Source organism: Ovis aries, chromosome 4, assembly GCF_016772045.2.
Source record: "Ovis aries strain OAR_USU_Benz2616 breed Rambouillet chromosome 4, ARS-UI_Ramb_v3.0, whole genome shotgun sequence".
Classification (NCBI taxonomy): Eukaryota; Metazoa; Chordata; class Mammalia; order Artiodactyla; family Bovidae; genus Ovis; species Ovis aries.
In genome coordinates, this window is record NC_056057.1 from 118,714,742 (window position 1) to 118,732,856 (window position 18,115).

At 54.1% G+C, this 18,115-nt stretch overlaps 1 protein-coding gene across 2 annotated transcripts; it reads left to right on the forward strand.

The window, feature by feature from the left end:
- The first annotated feature begins 3,485 nt into the window (after nucleotides 1–3,485).
- INSIG1 (insulin induced gene 1) lies at nucleotides 3,486–16,680 on the forward strand. Of its 2 annotated transcripts, XR_006059741.2 has the most exons (7): nucleotides 3,486–3,574; nucleotides 4,214–4,645; nucleotides 7,209–7,333; nucleotides 8,518–8,684; nucleotides 9,214–9,313; nucleotides 10,622–10,725; nucleotides 14,772–14,970. XR_006059741.2 is itself a non-coding variant. In XM_015095466.3 (6 exons), exons 2-6 carry the CDS (start codon nucleotides 4,237–4,239, stop codon nucleotides 14,799–14,801), a joined length of 831 nt encoding a protein of 276 aa, XP_014950952.1. In that variant the 5' UTR covers nucleotides 3,486–3,574; nucleotides 4,214–4,236; the 3' UTR covers nucleotides 14,802–16,680. The 2 variants fall into 2 exon arrangements, 1 of the variants encoding a protein (XP_014950952.1); XM_015095466.3 differs by lacking the exon at nucleotides 10,622–10,725 and having other exon boundaries at nucleotides 14,772–16,680.
- The last annotated feature ends 1,435 nt before the right edge of the window (nucleotides 16,681–18,115 follow it).

Below are 18,115 nucleotides of genomic sequence, written 5' to 3' on the forward strand. Positions count from 1 at the left end.
TTCCCAGTTGAGTCCATGGCACACCTACATTTCAGAGTCATGGCCATGAGGCACATTTGTCTCCCTGAGGTTAAGAGCTTGATTTCTATCAGTGCTTCCTGACCTATGTGCATGGGATTTGAGCCTGAGGTTGGAGTAGGGGAGACTCAGCATAGGCTTCTGATGGTTAAAGGAATGGCTCTCAGTTACACAGCATCTCATCATATTAGTGTGCCATTATTTATTGAGCCAGTTTCCTGTCAGTTGATAACTGGGCCAGCTTTTTGGAACTTTGTGGGTCCCAATGTTACTGTGATGGCATGTATGTATATAGATATATATTACATGCATATGTATGTATATATATATGTACTCTTTGTGACCCCATGAACAGTAGCCCACCAAGATCCTCTGTCCATGGGATTTCCCAGGCAAGAATACTGCAGCAGGCGGCTGTTGCATTTTCCAGGGGATCTTCCTGACCCAGAGATTGAACTTGAGTCTCCTGCATTAGCAGGAGGATTCTTTACCACTGAGCCATCTGGGAAGCCCACAGACATCCTTGTTGTTGTTGTGAACAACAACTGACTGTTGTTCAGTCACTAAGTTGTGTCTGACTCTTTGCAACCACATAGACTGTAGCATGCCAGGCTTCCCTGTTCTTCACTATCTCCCAGAGCTTGCTCAAACTCATGCCCATTGAGTCGATGATGCCATCCAACCACCTCATCCTCTGTCACCTCATCCTCCTCCTGCCTTCAATCTTTCCCAGCATCAGGGTCTTTTCCAATGAGTCAGCTCTTTGCATCAGGTGGCTAAAGTATTGGAGCTTCAGCATCAGTCTTTCCAATGAATATTCAGGGTTGATTTCCTTTAGGATTGACTGGTTTGACCTCCTTGCAGTCCAAGGGACTCTCAAGAGTCTTCTCCAACACCACAGTTCAAAAGCATCAGTTCTTCGGCGCTCAGCCTTCTCTACAGTCCAATTCTCACATCCATACATGACTACTGGAAAAACCATAGCTTTGACTATACATCCCTTTATTGGCAAAGTGACGTCTCTGCCTTTTAATATGTTGTCTACGTTTGTCATACTTTCCAAGGAGCATCTTCTAATTTCATGCCTGCAGTCACTGTCCACAGTGATTTTGGAGCCCAAGAAAACAAAATCTGTCACTGTTTCCACTTTTTCCCCCATCTGTTTGTCATATGATAATATATATATTACATGTATGTGTAGTGGCTCAGCAGTAAAAAATCCTCCTTCAATGCAGGAGACACAAGTTCAATACCTGAGTTGGGAAGACCCCCTGGAGGAGGGCATGGCAACCCACTTCAGTATTCTTGCTTGGAGAATCCCATGACTGAGGGGCCTGGTGGGCTATAGTCCACAGCGTCGCAGAGTCGGACATGACTGAATTGACTGAGCATATATATGTATAACGTGTATTAATACATGTATATATACCTACAGAGAAACATATCTCCGTGGACTTATGAAGGAAATGGAAAGAATGGCCAGGATCCCAACTCCCTTAAGTCAAAAAAGCTTTGAACTTTTGGGAACAAAGTACATAGTGGTGACCAGGGCAGAGACGGGAAAACCTGTCCTGCCCACTCAACAGGAAGAGCAGAAGACCGAAGACTCTTCTGCACACACTCCTGCTTTGGCTGGGCCAGGCTCAAGAAATGAAAATAAGTCACATTATTAGCAAATGCTGTCTTGATTGAACATAACCATTCAAAAGCAGTTTTGGTTATAATCCAGTGTCAGCATTCTTTTACGCTTTTATAGAAGTAGATTAGGTGAGGTTCATGCCAGGTTGGCACCTTGGACCGGGGTGGGGGAGGGGGTAAGGGGGGAGGCGGGGGTGTATGACATCCACACAACCAGGCTTTGTCTAGCCAGTCAGGCAGAAGAGATTCAGAGAAACCAGTTCTGACCCTGGGCTAACAGGAAATGCCTACTCAGCACTTCTCCAGTTATCTAGGGAAACATCCTTATGGTCCAGGAGAGTAAACACACCTCCTGAAAGCATTACTTTTCCTTGAAGTCTCTGGATTATCATTCATGTGGATCCCATCCTCACCTCCACCCCCAAAATGAAGTTTGAGAAATGTTGGTGCCTCAGGAAGGCTTTTTTAATCTTCTGGCATTAAGTCAGAAACCCCAGAGATCACACAATATGGCATTTCACACTGCCTAAGCCTGTAGGGTCTCTTGGCTGTGAGAGGATTTGCTATTTAGAGCACAAACTTCCTCTCAATCTCTGCTCACCCGCAGACAGTGGGAAAAGGCCAGAGTTCTTCTACTGTTGTTCAAGGACATCTTAAAAATACAATCTTGCTCAACGAGATGTGGATTTTCAGTTGGCATGGGGCCTGCCCTCCTATTAGGTGGCCAGACTTATGTGGCAAACAGGATATAAATATATGACATCAACAAGATAAAATAATCTCTTATTTTTACCCCAAGTGGTTTTGATGGTTTGTTTTCCACTGACAGACAGTTAGAAACTAGAAGAAACTATTTTATGAGTGAAGATTCCATCATTTACCTTTTCGTAAAGGGGCTTGTGTCAGAAAAGTTTTCTAAACCACTCTGGTGCCTGGGAAACACGTCTGAGCCCTTAGACGTGCCAGCACCTTCTGGTCACTGCAGGCACTAACCCACTTTATATCAGCAGGTTTGGTGGCCGGTCAGGAGCCTCAGACAGCAGGGCATGGAACGGAAGTCAGAGCACCACCACGTGGCACGCCGGGGCAGAGAGTGACCATCTGGAGGGGAGGCTTTTGAACGGGTCATGCCTGGGACAGGGTCCGAAGACTAAGGTCTTCCACCACCGGACGCCAGGCCCGCGGCTGCCAACTGCTGGGAAGCCGTCCTCCCGCGGCCGCCGTCCGCCCGAGGCCCCGGGCGCTCTAGGCCAACCCCGTCCGTCAGTCCGTCCGTCCCTCCGTCCGTCCGTCAGTACTCCCTCCCCTCGGCCGGTCCATCGGCCCGTCAGTCAGTCAGTCAGCGCTCCCTCCCCTCGGCGGGTCCAGCGGGCCGTCCGTTGGCCAGCCCCCCTCCCCCGCTCCATCCTCTGCTCAGTCCGTCGGTCCCCGCGCCTGCCGTCTTCTCGCAGCTCAGTCGGTCGACAGCCCGCCCCCTCCCCTCGAGCCGGTCGGTCAGGCCGTCCCCCGTCATCGCCGTCACCCCCGACCCCCCCGCCCTCAGCTAGCGTCCGGCCCCCGGACGCGCTCAGCCCGCCGTCCGGCCGTCCGCGCTCCCGAGCCAGCGCGCCCGGCGCGGGGCGGCGGTGGCGTGTGATGACGTCATATGGGCCGCCTGCCCGCGATTGGCCGCGGCCGCCTCACCAGACCCCGAGCGGCCGGGCGCGCGGGCGGGGCGGAGCGCGCGGGAGCCACGCCCCCGGGCGGCGGGCCCGGCGGCCTGCCCGACGCGGCCACGTGACCCGGGGCCCCGCCGCCCGCCTTATAAGCGGCGCGGCGCGCGGACCGCTGCGGGCCCGACTTCTGGCGGTCTGGGCCGGTACGCTCCTCTGCGTCCCTCCTCCCTCGGCGAGCCCGCAGGCGGGCGCCCCTCGGCCAGGTACGCGGGGCGCGGCGAGGGCGGCGGGGTAGGGGCTCCGGGACGGGCCGGGCTGGGATGTCCGGGTGCCGTCCCCTCCACTCCAGGCAGCCGCCCCTCTAGGCCGCCGTCCTTTGGGGGACCCTCGGGCCTGGGCGCCAGCCCTGACCCAAGCCCCGGACCCTGCGCGGGGGGCCAGCACCCCCGACCCCCAAGTGCGCTTTGCCGGTGCGCCTCCCGGACCGGGAGGACCCCAGCAACTTGTCCTGGGACGACCTGCCCCAGGTCCTGCCTGGCTGAGTCCGCCTCCTGCAGACGGACGGGGTCTGGAAAACTTCTGGACTGGACGGGCCAGAACTTCAGGGCTTCTGTGGAGGGGCGTCGTGGCGGGAGCGCAACGCCCAGGTTAACCTGCCTGCCGCGGAAAGCAGTTGGTGCATCTGCCTGGCTGGGGCTGTGGGCAGGGTCCTTGCAGCTGCTCCCCACCCTGGGGCACCTGCCGGGTGTGACTAACTCCCGGAGGGCCTTAGGGGTTTGCCTGTACCTGCTGGTGGTGAACCAGAGCAGAGCCCTCCTTCTTGAGTGGGCTTCCCTGGACCTGACCTGCTTTGGAAGTGAACTTGATCAGGGTTCCACCTCCACGCCCCCTTTTCGTTCTAGGAAAGCCTGCAGGCTGGTGGCTCATGCCCAGACTGGACGACCACCTCTGGAGAGGTCCCTGTGCCAAGGGCACGAAGCACAGAAGCCACCCGAGGGCCAGCACCAGAGGGCTGGTGGCCAAAGCGGGAGAGATGATCAACTCCTCGGGGTCAGGCCCCTCTCTGCTGGCAGCCCATGGCGCCCCGGGCACTGACCCCGCTCACGGGCTTCAGAGCACTGGTGTGGGGGGCCAGGGCAGCAGCGGCCACGTCAACAGCTGGCATCACCACTTGGTGCAGAGGAGCCTGGTGCTGTTCTCGGTGGGGGTGGTCCTGGCCTTGGTGCTCAACCTCCTGCAGGTCCAGAGGAATGTCACCCTGTTCCCGGACGAGGTCATCGCCACCATCTTCTCCTCCGCCTGGTGGGTTCCTCCGTGCTGCGGGACGGCAGCGGGTGAGTAGACACCGGAGATGTCTGTTGGGTTAGGAAGTGTGTTCAACCTCTGAGAACTGTTTATTTGAGAATGGAGCCATCCACAGAGGGGCAGTGTGCCTCTCCAGGGAGCGTATCTAGAGGAGGAGGGGTGAGAGGCAGAAGCCCAGATGCCAGGACTCTGGACACTGGTGATGGGGATCAGGCGGGGCAGTGACTGGCTGTTCCTCGCCCGTGCCAGGCTGACCGAGGTCCTTCCCTCTTTCTGATCTGGCCCTGAGGACAGTGTTGAGGGGCCCACAGCTGTCACCCCGAGCGAGCCGTGCCATTGGCCACCAGCGGAACTGGTGAGCCGAGGAACTGCCACGCGATTGGCTGGCCCTGGGAACACGCTACCCGCCGGGCAACCGAAAACAAACTGTCACGTGGGCGAGTGGGCAGAGCTGCCCCAGTGGCCTCCCGCACTTCCTTTTTCTGGATGGCCCTGTGAACGTGCCAAAGCCAGGCCTCACCCCCCCCGCCCCCCCGCCCCTGCACAAAAAAACGCTGGGGTCCCTGGATGAAGGAAAACAAATGTCTTATTCAGAGTTTAGCCTTTAGTGCACCTGGCCAGCCACAAAACCTGACCCAGAGTCTGCAGTCTTAACAGACTAGACAGATGGACTGTATCTCTGAGTAAAATGTCTTGGTCGTCTGGCTGGTTTTAGGAAAAAACGCTGAATTGATCTCATCCCAATAGGGCGCTTAAGACTTCTCTGGCACCTAGCATTTGCTGTGGCCTAAGGTCTGCCGGTGGTTGAAGTGCAGTGAGCAGCCTGCCCTTGGCAGGTGTCCTGGGCTGGGGGGCCGGACAGGTGTGGACCTAGGTGACCAGGCTGGCTCCTGTCTGCTCCGTGGCTGGCGTTTACGGACTGTTTGATATGCTTTGCTCCCCCTGGTCCTTACGAGACTCTGCTGCAGCTCCATTTCACAGACATGGGAACCACAAGGGGCCACGCTGAGTGGCAGGCCCTCCATCCGTAGCTGGCTGTGTCCCCTGCACTGGGAACGCAGTGCCTTGTCAGCAGCCTCCCTTAGAACGCGGAGGCCCGAGGCTGGAGTGGGGACCCTCCGGGGAGCGGTGCTGTGGGGAGAAGGCTCTCCTCGTTCTCAGGAGGTTATGCCCCTGCTCTATTCTCTAAGCCCCGTCAGTGCGCCCTTTCACTGTCAAGACGCCTCTCGGGGCCTGGGCCTGGGTGCACACTGCAGCTTTTCGCTCTCGTGTGATGTGATAGTCTCTTTGACTGGAACAGTTGATCTCAAAACCATTGAACCATTTGGTTTAGGCTTTATTTGTAACAGAAGCTTTAAGGAATTCCAGGGATGTCTGATACATGATGTCTGGTACCCTAGCTGCTTTTTTTAAGCCATCAGTCAGGAGCATAAAGGGGAAATTCCATAGTACGTTTTCACCTACTTGAATCTGAAAGGCTAAGATTAAGATATAGTGACTTAAGTGATGGAACTGTTTGGGTTCCATTTTTGGAGACTCCAGAATTATGGGAGTTCCCTGGCAGTCTAGTGGTTAGGACTTGACGCTTTCACTGTGGTGGTCCAGGTTCAATCACAAGCTATGCCATGTGGGTCCCCAACCCCCCAAAAAAAAGTCCAAAATCAGAACTTGATAAAATGTATTATGAAATTGAAACAGTCTCGTCGACTCTTGGGCTGAGGCCGTGTTGCTTGTTCTCTGTTCGGGACCTGAAGTGGGCCCTTCTCGCGAGACACCAGGGGCGCCGTGCATGCCTCTCAAGCCTGGTACCTGGCTGACTCCACCTGGCCTGCCTCCCGGCCAGCCACCATGCGCCCCAGTCCCTCTTGCTTTGGCTTTTTCCACTTTACTTCGCCCCGGAACACTGAGCCTCCCCCCATCTAAACCCTCTGGGAACCCTGAGGCTTTAGAGTCCTGTGTCTGTGAAGACAGTTCCCGACCACACAGCAAGCTCCTCCTGCGTCCTCTGGTTACGTAACCCTCATCGTTTTACACACGAGCGCCAGGTTCCAGCAGGGCGAGCGGGGCGTGAAGCCGTGTGTCCCATGCTCTGCCCCTGGTTTGGGGCCTGGATGCAGGGACGGTGGGGCGAGGTTGTGCTGAGCGCTGACCCACGGCAGGGGTGCACAGCGCACATGTGGGTCTCCTACAGAAAACGCTGCAGAAAACTCCCCTTAACCGTCAGGGGCAGGGCCGCCCTCTGGGACCGTGGCACAGTTGGGTCGACATGGGTGCCGGGCCTGGGTGGTGTCATAACGGGTGCCGTGGCCTCCAGGCCCTGCGGGTGCTTCCCACACACTGGGCCAGGGAGGGGCACTGAGGCCGCAGTTTTATTTAAGATTGTACAAAATGATGTGGATTTTTCAGTTTGTATTCAAGGAGAACAAAGATGTGACATTAGTTTAAAAATAAAAGACGCAGAGTCAGTTTAAACGTCTGGTGACTGGTAAGCCTAGGGAAGGGGGTGGCTTGAATAGCACGGTAATGGTCCCTGCGTCGCAGCTGCATCCCTGCCAGCGTGCTCAGACGCTGCCGTCTTGTGTTCCCCCGCAGCTGTGGTCGGCCTGCTGTACCCCTGCATCGACAGTCACCTCGGAGAGCCGCACAAGTTCAAGCGGGAGTGGGCCAGCGTGATGCGCTGCGTGGCCGTCTTCGTGGGCATCAACCACGCCAGTGCTGTATCCTAAGGCGTTACTGTCAGTGGGTGTCCGTCGCGTCCTCGGTCAGTTGAGCCGTCCTCTTACAAGTATGATTTCAAACCACGTTGCTCAGTTTCCTCTCAGCAGAGCTTTCGAAATGGTCCTGAAAAGTCTTTTCAGTTTATTTCAGGAGACAGTTAAAATGACCCTGGGAACAGAGTGGACATCTTTATATTCTGTCCCTTTCTTGGTCACTACCTGCTGGATCCTCGGAGATCGTTTGGTAAATTCCTCGTACGATTCTGCCTCCCATCCTTCCACCGTGCACACCTGGTTCCTGTGGTGCAGTGAGAGGTTGCGAGAGCTTCACTCTTCTTGGCCGACCCTTCCAGAAGGCAGAGCAGAAGCCCGTCTGCTTCTCCGCCCTCCCCAGTCCTGACCAGGGAAGGCCCAGGGCTGATCAGAGGAGGTGGCCTCAGGAGTAGGGTTCCCAGTGGAGGTTACATTCAAGGTCAGGTTCTGGCATCCACCAGTGGGCTGCCTGGCAAAACCCAGTGCAGTCTTTAGGAAGATGGGCCATGGTTTCCCAGGTCTCAGGAGATTTATGGTTTCTTTCTCACAGCAAGATTATATTTTTAAATTCTGGAGAAAGCTGTTTTTAGAGTTTCTGCTGCTTAAATCTGCTCTACCCTGATTTTAATGATAAGAATGTTAAGAAAAGGTATTACAAGAGAGCCTGGCTCTGACGCGTTTGTTTTGTCCCCAGCTGATAAAGCGGTGTTGTGAAGGAGGCCAGCTGTGTCCCCATCAGCTGTGACCGTGTTGTGTTGAATGCCTTTCCGATGAGGTGTCTCCTTGCAGACACAGTAAAGACTGTGCTTGCTCAGTTCAAACTGCTAATAAGAACAGGAAATAAAAGTGGGACTGTGGATGACTTATTAGAATATAGTTGTTTAGTGGTTGAAATAAACCCAAGCAGGGTTTTATGCATAGCTTTTAGGTCTTTGACTGGTAAGGTCAAGTTTTTGACACAGGGGTCCCAGAGATGCCCCAGGTCATCCTGATCGAGTAGCCTTGTACCCAGCACATGCTCTCTGCAGCTCACCTGGCAGCTTCTGTGGCTGGAGAATCCGGTGGTGCACATGTGTAGGCCCTGGGGCTCGCTTGCATGTCTTTGACTGTATTAGAAATTGTTGCACTTTTCCTTAACTTTGCGTCACCAGAAACTGGATTTTGCCAATAACGTTCAGCTCTCCTTGACATTAGCAGCACTGTCTCTGGGCCTCTGGTGGACATTTGATCGTTCAAGAAGTGGCCTGGGGCTGGGCATCACCATAGCCTTCCTGGCCACCCTGATCACGCAGCTGCTGGTGTACAACGGAGTCTATCAGTAAGCACGTGCTCTCAAGTATCACTTCTGCCTGGAAGCTGTCGCTCCACTTTTACTCGGAATACCCACGAAGCTGAGATGCCATGTTCTGTTTGTAATTACACGGCATGAGCTTAGACATGAAATCTTCAAAAGCGCTGCTTATTGTTGACTCACGTAAAAATGCACCATCTGTAATTTAAGGAAAACCAAGCCATGGTGGAGAGCTCTGCATTGCTCTTCAGTCTCGTAAGCCGTGTCCAGGTCCTTGTGACCCATGCTGGGCTGCAGCACACCAGACTTCCTTGTCCTCCACCATCTCCCGGAGCTTGCTCCAGCTCATGTGCATCGAGTTGGTGATGCATCCAGCCATCTCATCCTCTGCAGCCCCCTTTTCCTCCTGCCCTCAGTCTTTCCCAGCACCAGGGTCTTTTCCGAAGCGTTGGCTCTCTGTGCCAGGGGGCCGCGGTGAGCGTGGGTGTTGCTTGCTAGCGTGGCTGGTGCGTGTGCCTGCCTGCCGCGCAGGGCTCATGCCTCCCTCTCCCTCCAGGTACACGTCCCCAGATTTCCTCTACATCCGCTCCTGGCTGCCCTGCATCTTCTTCTCGGGAGGTGTGACCGTGGGAAACATAGGACGACAGCTGGCCATGGTACGTAAAGTGGTCACGTTGGCGCCTGCTGGGAGCTTTCCGCTTGATCAGCTTGTTTGCCTAAGACATTATCATTTGTGTCAATAAATGTATAGTCAGGAGCAGCAGTTATTCAGATAAGCATACACTTTAAAAAAGGGCACATCCCCAGGTCATTCTTGGCTAACTTGTAAAGGTTCAGGGATTTGTAAGCTCCCAGTGAGACCGGCAGAGGAACCAGAGCTCCCCTCACATGACGGATGCTATCAGCTGCTTTTCTGAACTGCTTCTCCTGTAGTAACTGGCAGAGATGAGCTACAGGAACAGCTAACTGAATGATTAATGATGAGTTTCCTCCTGGGCTTCACGGCGCGGGTACAGACTACGCCGTGCTAGGGGAAGGGTGCCACACCAGGCCCATGAGAGCGTGGGCAGGGCTGGGGGCCGCTGAGTGTCCCTAGGTGGGTGGACTTCCTCCTGGACCTTGTCTGAGGACTAAAGGGAGAGACACTGAGTCCTGAACGGAGCTGTTTCCCAAGAGCCAGAAAGGCAGACAGTCAGGATGCCTTGGCAGTTCTGTTTGGGAGTGAAAGATCGAGACACTTGAGCACTTTGATGAAGGAGCGTGCAACATGGACATTTAACTGTTTTGAATGGACTTCAACTCAAAGGCTTAAATAAAGTGAATTTTAAAAAGAAAAGGAAACTAGAGTCTTATAAGGGCCATTTCTCTCAGAGACACACTCTGGGACTTTCTTAGAAACTTGTCTTGGTCCCTCATGCTTTTATTTTTAAAAAGAAGACATTTATTTGTGCCCGCTGAGCTTGGCTTGGGAGCCGCCTGCTTGGCTGTTTGACAAGAATGGAAATAATTTAAAAAAGGGAATTTGTGATGTGTCCCACTGGCTCCCGAGTCCACGCCATCCTTCCCCCACCCCGACCCTTGTGATTGTCTGGACCTGCTGCCAAAACAAAAGCTGATGATGGTTTGTCTCTGGACCCCTTGTGAGCATGCGGGCGGCCCTGCCCTGTGACCACAGCCTCGCAACACCCTTGTGCTGATCCCCGCGGCCCCTGGTGATTCCAGGGAGAATGAGGCAGCTGCATGCTCGCCATCCGCCTTGAGATGTTCATTTTGGTAGTATTTAGTTAGCATTCTTAATAAGGGTTTTGAGATGAGGTTGTTTTCAGCTCCTGTGACTCTTCATGGAGTTAAAGTTGACACCATTCAGCCAACTGGTTATTACTTCAGGAGGAGGGGTGGATGCTGTCATACGTCTATGATGAAGGTCTTTTGACAAATTTTGTAAAGAAGCGTCCTTTCGATAGAGGTAGACGGTGCACGCCATGCACAGGATCGTAACACCAGAAATGGTTGGAGTAGACTCATGGGAGCGGCACGGCCACGCCTTTGGCAGCAACACTAAGCGAAGGTACTTTTAGCAGCTGTCCTTCCATCCTTGTCTTGCTGCTGCTGTCCAGCCGCTCAGTCGTGTCCGACTCTTTGCGACCCCGTGAACTGCAGCACGCCAGGCTTCCCTGTGCTTCACCGTCTCCCAGAGCTTGCTCAAACTCAGGTCCACTGAGTCGGTGATGCCATCCAAGCGTCTCATCCTTTGTCACCCCCTTCTGCTGCCTTCAGTCTTCCCAGCGTCAGGGTCTTCTCTAGTGAGTTGGCTCTTTGCATCAGGTGGCCAGAGTATTGGAGCTTCAGCTTTAGCATCAGTCCTTCCAATGAATATCCAGGGTAGATTTCCTTTAGGATGGACTGGTTTGTTGTAGACGCTTTGATTTTTTTTGAAAAGATGAGTGAAAGTTTTAAACAGAACTTAAGATAACTGGCATAATGGTAATTCCCCTTCCTTAAAGGTGTTTCTTCTTTTTTACTCTTCAAAATTGGGGACAGTCTTATCTTTGGATGTCACTGTTGTGTTCTGAAACTGGAAGAGGCTGGTGAGCGTTGCAGTCATCAAAGGGAAAGAGCCCCGCCCCGGTCTCTGAGTCCAGCCCTCCCGCCGTCTTTCCATCCGTGCACATTTATTTGTGTGTGTGTTTGGCCACGCCTCACAGCTTGTGGTATGTTAGTCCCCAGCCAGGGCCTGGACCCCAGCCCCAGCAGGGCGAGCTGCTGACGGGGAGACTGGTAGACTCCTCAGACGTGTGAAGCCAGAGGGGCAGTCACAGCTGGTTTTACAGATGCCCCCTCTGCTGCCAGCCGCTCGAGGGAGGGCAAGAGCAAAGCCCCTTTCCCTGAGTCCTCAGACCCCAGCAGAGGACACGGTCCACGTGATCACAGGCAGGGCGGTCACAGCTCAGGTCGCAGCCCTGTTTCTGGCAGAGTCGGGGAGAGGATGAGGAAAGGTTACTCCTGTTAGAGCTACTTGGGGCCCAAGAGTGAGGCTCGCGGTTCAGATGGCCTGAAGGGGTCAGCCGGTCAGACTGGCAGAGGCGGGCTGTAGTGAGGAGCCGTGTTGGTCGGGGCGGGCCGGGGAGCGCTCTGCAGGAAAGAAGTGGCCGCTTCTGACAAGTAGGTGGTTGGGGTTGTTCTTTTCTCTTTTGCAATTTTAAAATTTTCCGTTGTTCTGCAGTTGACCTTTGAAGAACAGGTAGATTAGGGGCACCAACCCTCCTAGAAGTTGAAAACCTCAGTGTATTGGATGAATCCTATATTGACGGATACAGCCAACTAGGGACCGTGTTGAAGCCTTGCTCTCAAAGCCTTGTTCAAGGGCCAGCTGTACTTGGTAACCGGGCACTGGCCTGTGTACAGGAGCCCGTGGCCCTGGTCTCTGCAGTGGGCAGACCTGTGTCAGGAGAGGGGCAGGCCCGTCCGCTGTGTCCTGCGGAGGGTGTCCGTGGGATGGTCACCGCAGGACTGCGGCCCTCTGCCTCCGTACAGCGCCATCTGTGCACTGGGAGTAGGGCCTTGGCCCTGGGCTGTGGGCGACAGGAAGGCAGGGAATCGGGCCCCCACCCCCTGGCGACAGGGAGGCAGGGAATCGGCCCCCACCCCCTGCAGAGCCCCTAGACCCTCATCCCCACCCCGGCCTCCCCTCCTTCAGTCCATCCTGCCTGGTCCCTGCCTTTCTGTTTGTCTCTTCCATCCTTCAGGGCGTCGTAAATGAAAGTGACGTGAAAGTCACTCGGTCTTTGTGACCCACGGACCACACAGTCCATGGGATTCTCCAGGCCAGAAGACTGGAGTGGGCAGCCTTTCCCTTCTCCAGGGGATCTTCCAAACCCAGGGATTGAACCCAGGTCTCCCGCACTGCAGGCAGATTCTTTACCAGCTGAGCCACCAGGGAAGCCCAATACTGGAGTGGGTAGCCTATCCCTTCTCCAGGGGATCTTCCCAACCCAGGGATTGAACCCAGGTCTCCCGCACTGCAGGCCAATTCTTTACCAGCTGAGCTCTGAAGGAAGCCCTCTGTAAATGACTCTCCCCTGAAAGCAGTAGGGAATCTTAAAAAGCTCCCCTTTGTCTGGCAGGAATTACACAGCCTTCACAGCCTATCAGTTGACCTCTGAACCTGACAGTGACCCCTCCTCTTTACAAACCCTCCATCCACTTCAGCCTTTCCTGCCATGTCCGTGGGATGGCAGACCGCCTTTCCGCAATGTGCTGTTGTTGCAGGAGCAAACAGATAAGTGTGTGAAGCCGAAATTGTATTTTTCATGAGACTAGAATTGGAAGTGTAGGAAGTTATATTTGCTTCAAATTGCATCAGGGCTGAAGAACGAAAAATATATTTATAATAAGGTTTGTCTTAGAAAGCTATAACCGCCCGTGACTTGACCGTCCCTGCCGGAAGGACCTTCTGCTCTTCCCCACCACCCAGCAGCCAGCGGCTGTGATGGGCTGGAGCAGGGCCATGGCCTCTGCCCTCTGCCCCTGCCTGACCACCCACCGCCCAGTCCTGGTCCCCCAGAGCAGTGCCCAGGGCCGGGCACAGAGGCTCGTGCCCCTCAGCGTGCTGGGGTGTTTGCCCTGACAGCTTGGGTTTGTGTCTCTGGGGGGTCTCAGAGCTCGGCCTGGACAGCGCAGCACCTCACTAGACTCTCCTGAGCAAGTTAAACAATTTTTTAAAGAAAGAGTTCGAATACTTTAGCCAGGTTTTTATTTTGTTTCTTTGAAGAAAGGGAAAAAACTAACAGCTGCTATGTGACAGTGAGCTTACTCTTCGCTTGGAATTTGAAAGGACTCGGAGCCTTAGAAATGGGGTTGCTCGGCACCTCGCTGATGGCCCTGTTCACACGCCCGTGGCCACTGTCCTTGCTTTCAGAGCAGCCTCCATGCCGCCGTCGGACAGAGGACACTTCTGACTCATATTCCAGCCGCAGCTTTTCAGGATGGATTTTTGGTTTCAAACGTCTCCAAGTGAGGCTTTGTAGCGGAACGCACAGAAGACAAAGGGCTGAAGGCGTCGACGCGAGGTGGGCGCCGGTCAGCACGGGGCCGGAGAGTCCCATGTGACGCGCCTGCGGCCCGCCCCTCCCGTCCGCTCAGTTCTGCCCTTAAACGTGCTTCCTGGCCTGGGCAGGCGTGCCGCAGAGCCACAGGCTGGCTTTGCTCGAGTGTTCAGTGGTTCGCGTAGCTTTTCCTGTGGTGCCTGCCATCCGCCTGTGGGTTTAGACAGGAGTCTGCAGCCTCATTTTATCTGGCTCGTGTCTGTTGTTCACAGACGAGTCTCTTTGCAGAAACAGTGAGGCTTCGCGCTGCCGCGTGAGCAGCGTGGCCCTGCCCCCAGAGCCCCGGCCCCGGACGCTGCGTCCCCAGCGTGCCTCTCCCGTCTGCGATGCGGCGGCTCCTGGCCGTCGTGGCTGTGGTGTCATCAGGGGCTGAAGTCCGTTGGCACTTGGCTGAGTCCTGTGGCGGCGGTCTGGGGGCAGGACTGTCAGTCCGCTTCGGAGATGGGGGTCGGAGCCCAGGAGGCTGAGCGCCTGGCATCTGGTGCAGAGCGGGCTGGCCCGTGGGGCTCGCTCGGCCTCTCAGCAGGGGTCAGGGTGGATACGGGGGGGCCCGGCTCTGACAGGAGGCAGGGGGCTCTCCTCACACAGGCCCATGACCCCAGGAAGGTCAGCCTCTGGTCTGGGACCTGCTCCTCCAGTGGGGTGTTTGTCCTCTATTGAGGGCCCACCAGGCTGGGCCCAGACAGCAGCCAGAAGCACAGGGTGCCCTCCCCGGGTGTCTGCACTGGTCGGTGACAAGACATGCGTAGACATGGCTTCTGGGCAGTGGTGCCGCCTCCTGTCCTGCCTGAGTGGGACAGACCGGGTCTGCTGAGACGGCGGCTCCCAGCTCAGGGCCCCGAGGGCATCGCCATGGGGCTGAGGGAGCCCACCTGCTGCCCCTCTCCACCCTCGCCTCCAGCGCAAAGGAATTCTTCATCTCTCTTTGTAGGGTCCGCTTAAATTGCTAATTAAAACACGCACACATCCAGCGCTAACATCCTCTCTTTTTTTCTCTTTCCCCACATAGGGTGTCCCCGAAAAGCCACACAGTGATTGAACCTTCAGACCCACGGATCCTGAAGAGTGGCAAGGTTTGGGAGGAAAATCCGTGATACTGGGTAGTGACGAAGACTATCTCTTTTCCTCAGTAATCTTTTCAGATGGGGCTGACTGTACCAGTGACTCCTGGAAAACACTTCACCTGTTTCAGAGCAGCTGAGCGGGTGGATGGCCGCTGGTGTTGAGACGGCACTTGTGGGACAGTGTCTGGGCCCGCGTCCGCCGGGGGGCACCACAAGCAGGCCGGCCGGGCACCAGGCCCCGAGGACTCAGTTTCCTGTGTTATTAAATGCCAAGTTGCCATATTTCCTAAGCCTCGAACTAAAGCCTAACTGCCAGCTCTGGTTCCATGTCAGGGCCCTGGGGATGGCTTGGTGGTGCTTATGAAGATGAAGTGTGGTGAGATAGGAATATTACTCATCCAAAAGATTTTTAAAATAGGGCTGTGTTGTGAAAAAGAGAAGGCAGTGGTGGCAGCAAGTGCTGGGTGGCCGTGCCGGGCAGGCGGGCACGGCGTGCCCTCGGTGCCCGTGTGGGGCCGCACACAGACAGTCCTGCAGAGGAGGCAGTGAGTGGGAGGTCGTGGCTCTGTGCTTCGATGGGTTGGACTTTCCACCCCGGTATTCACAGAGTTTGCCCGGAATCCGCGTCGTCTCGAAGGGGGCACCCGCCGGCCACACGTCTCCGTCTTGGCCCAAAACTTGCGTTTTCTCTGATACTCGGGAAGAAGAGACAGCTTTTTCCCCACAGCCCTAGGAGATCTGCAATCTGTGATTGCCTTGTAAAAAGAAGAGTGCGCACGTCACTGCATCAAACATTCGGTGTCTCTAAACCCTCAAAGGACGCGGTGAGCACAGTGCACTCACTCGATGGCACAGCCCACGTTGGGCCCGGTGTGCAAGTCCTGGGCCTTCGACTTCAAGTGCAATGTATAGGAAAACCAATCTGAGCCTTGTATTCTCTTTAAATATTTATTATTATTTTTTTAAACGTATGCGATGTTAAAGAGGGTTCTCCATTTCAGTGCTGCATGGAGGCAAGATTCAGCAATAATTTCTTTCCACTTGTGAAGTTACTTTGTCGTGCCCTCCCGCTGAGCCCCAGTCCTTTGAAATACTCCTAGTTTGGGGGGTTTAGTAAACTTGTAATTTTTACTTACAAATTCACCCGTTGTGTATTTTGCAATTTAAAACATTTAGGTTGTTTCAAATCCTGTGAATGTGGCTTGATGGTAAGATTCCTCTGGCAGCTGGCAGTCGGGGGGCTGGGGACATGGGAGCCCCTACCGGCAGCCGTGGACTCTGTGCGTCCCCGGCTCCTCTCACCCGATGGCCCCCGTCTCAGTTTGCTTTTGTTTTAAGGAGAATATCCTGGAGTAAATTTTAGGTTACTGTAGCAACTTTGTTTTAGAGGAATTTCGTTTAAAAGAAAATAGGACCATTCTGAACTTTGCAATGACCCCCTTATGACATTTTCCGAAAACGAAAACCATCAGCTATGCGAAAAGATTTTTCAATGAGGATGTCAGCGTTTTTGTGAAAAAACTAGAAGTTATTAGATGAAAGCAGTCATTGAATCTTTCCAATATACTTGATCATGCACAGTGAGTATTTTTCTCTCTTAAACTGGAAATAAATCTCTGTCTGTTAGAAGCAGTATAGCCAAAAGATGTGAATCTGAAGAATTTCGTTGCCAATATTTTCTAGCAAGTATGTGAACCAAAGTTATTTGAGTTCGTGAAAATGTTAAAATAGTATGAGCAGCATTTGCACTATACCAGATTGGAACATCTAGTGAGATTCACATTCATACTAAGTTTTCAGCATTGTGTTCTTTTGAATTCATTTTTTTTACTTTTATTAAAGGTTCAAAACCAACCATTGGATTTATGGGTTTTTCTTTAAAGGGAGGAGGGGGAATTCCCTCTGTAGGATAGTCACATTTGGAATGGAAGAATATTTTATAGCTTTCCAAAATTTACTAAGTAGCCACACAGTCTTGGGAAAAATATTTTTTCCTCGTGGTGGAAATGGAGGTGTTTAACCTCCCGCCCCACCCACTGATTCTGGGAAGTGGGATGTCTTCTCCGGCCTGCCCGCCCCCAGGAATGCTGTCCTCCGTCTTGAAGTGAGAGGGCCCTTCTCCTCGTCCTAGGAAACGGGGTGTCTGGGCACCCAGGAAAAGGGCAGAGGGAGCCTCCAGGCTGTTGGCAGCCGGTGCGTCCAGGGGCCCCGAGTGAGGGTCCGCATGGCAGAGGTCCGCTGTCCCTGGCGCCCGCTGCACAGGTCACCCCGGTTGACGTCGCAGATGTGGTGCGTGCACACACACCGCCCGGTGTGAACGCCTGCGCTGCCAGGGCTGGGTGCTGGGTTGGACAAGAATCAAAACTGGCCTCAGAGTCTCTCATCCCAGGGTGAGAAGCACAGACCCCTGGGCCAGGCTCGGGGGGAGGTGGGTGTGAGGGAAACGACCAAGTCAGGTCACTTTCACTGTGAGACTCCCAGCACAGAATAGCACATCCCCTACCTAACAGTGAGTGGTGTTCTAAGAGCGAGTATGCGAAGGCCAATTTGTTCTGAAGTCCAACAGAGCTAGCCTAGGTACCCAACTAACACAATCAACTGTACTGTACTGTACTAGGTTTGTAATACTTTCCATGCAAATAAGACATAAAAAACAACATCTTAAATCTTAGGATACCTTGAAAAGTACAGTAGTACAGTACATCAGGGGCCTCCCGGGTAGCGCTGGTGGTAAAGAAGCCACCTGCCCATGCAGGAGACGCAAGAGACTCAAGTTCAATCCCTGGGTCGGGAAGATCCCCTGGAGGACGGCACAGCAACACCCTCCAGTATTCCTGCCTGGAGAATCCCATGGACAGAGGAGCTTGCTGGGCTATGGTCCATGGGGTCATAAAGAGTTGGAAACAGTTGAAGCAACTTGGCATGCACGCGCAGTACTGCAGCTGGCAGCAAGTGAACAAGAAGTGTTCGCATCTTTGAAAATTTGCACTCAAAGGTTCGTATGTAGGGGCCTTACTGTGATGCCTGCTCTGAACTAGTCTAACCCTGTGTTTCAGAGTAAAGTTTGGGGAGTGAAATGTTTTCTGGACTTTTTCTGATCTGTGAGCAGGTGGCTGAATTACCCCAGTTCACTAAGGTCGGTCTGTGAGTCAGCAAGGAATTCCATGTCCTATCTCTACAGGTGCAGATGCGCGGCTGAGCAACCAGGAGCTCACGATGGGGATACAGGTATTGTGTTTATTTAGCCAGTTTCCAGAGTCTCCTGAGATCCTACCCAAGGAGTGCTTCT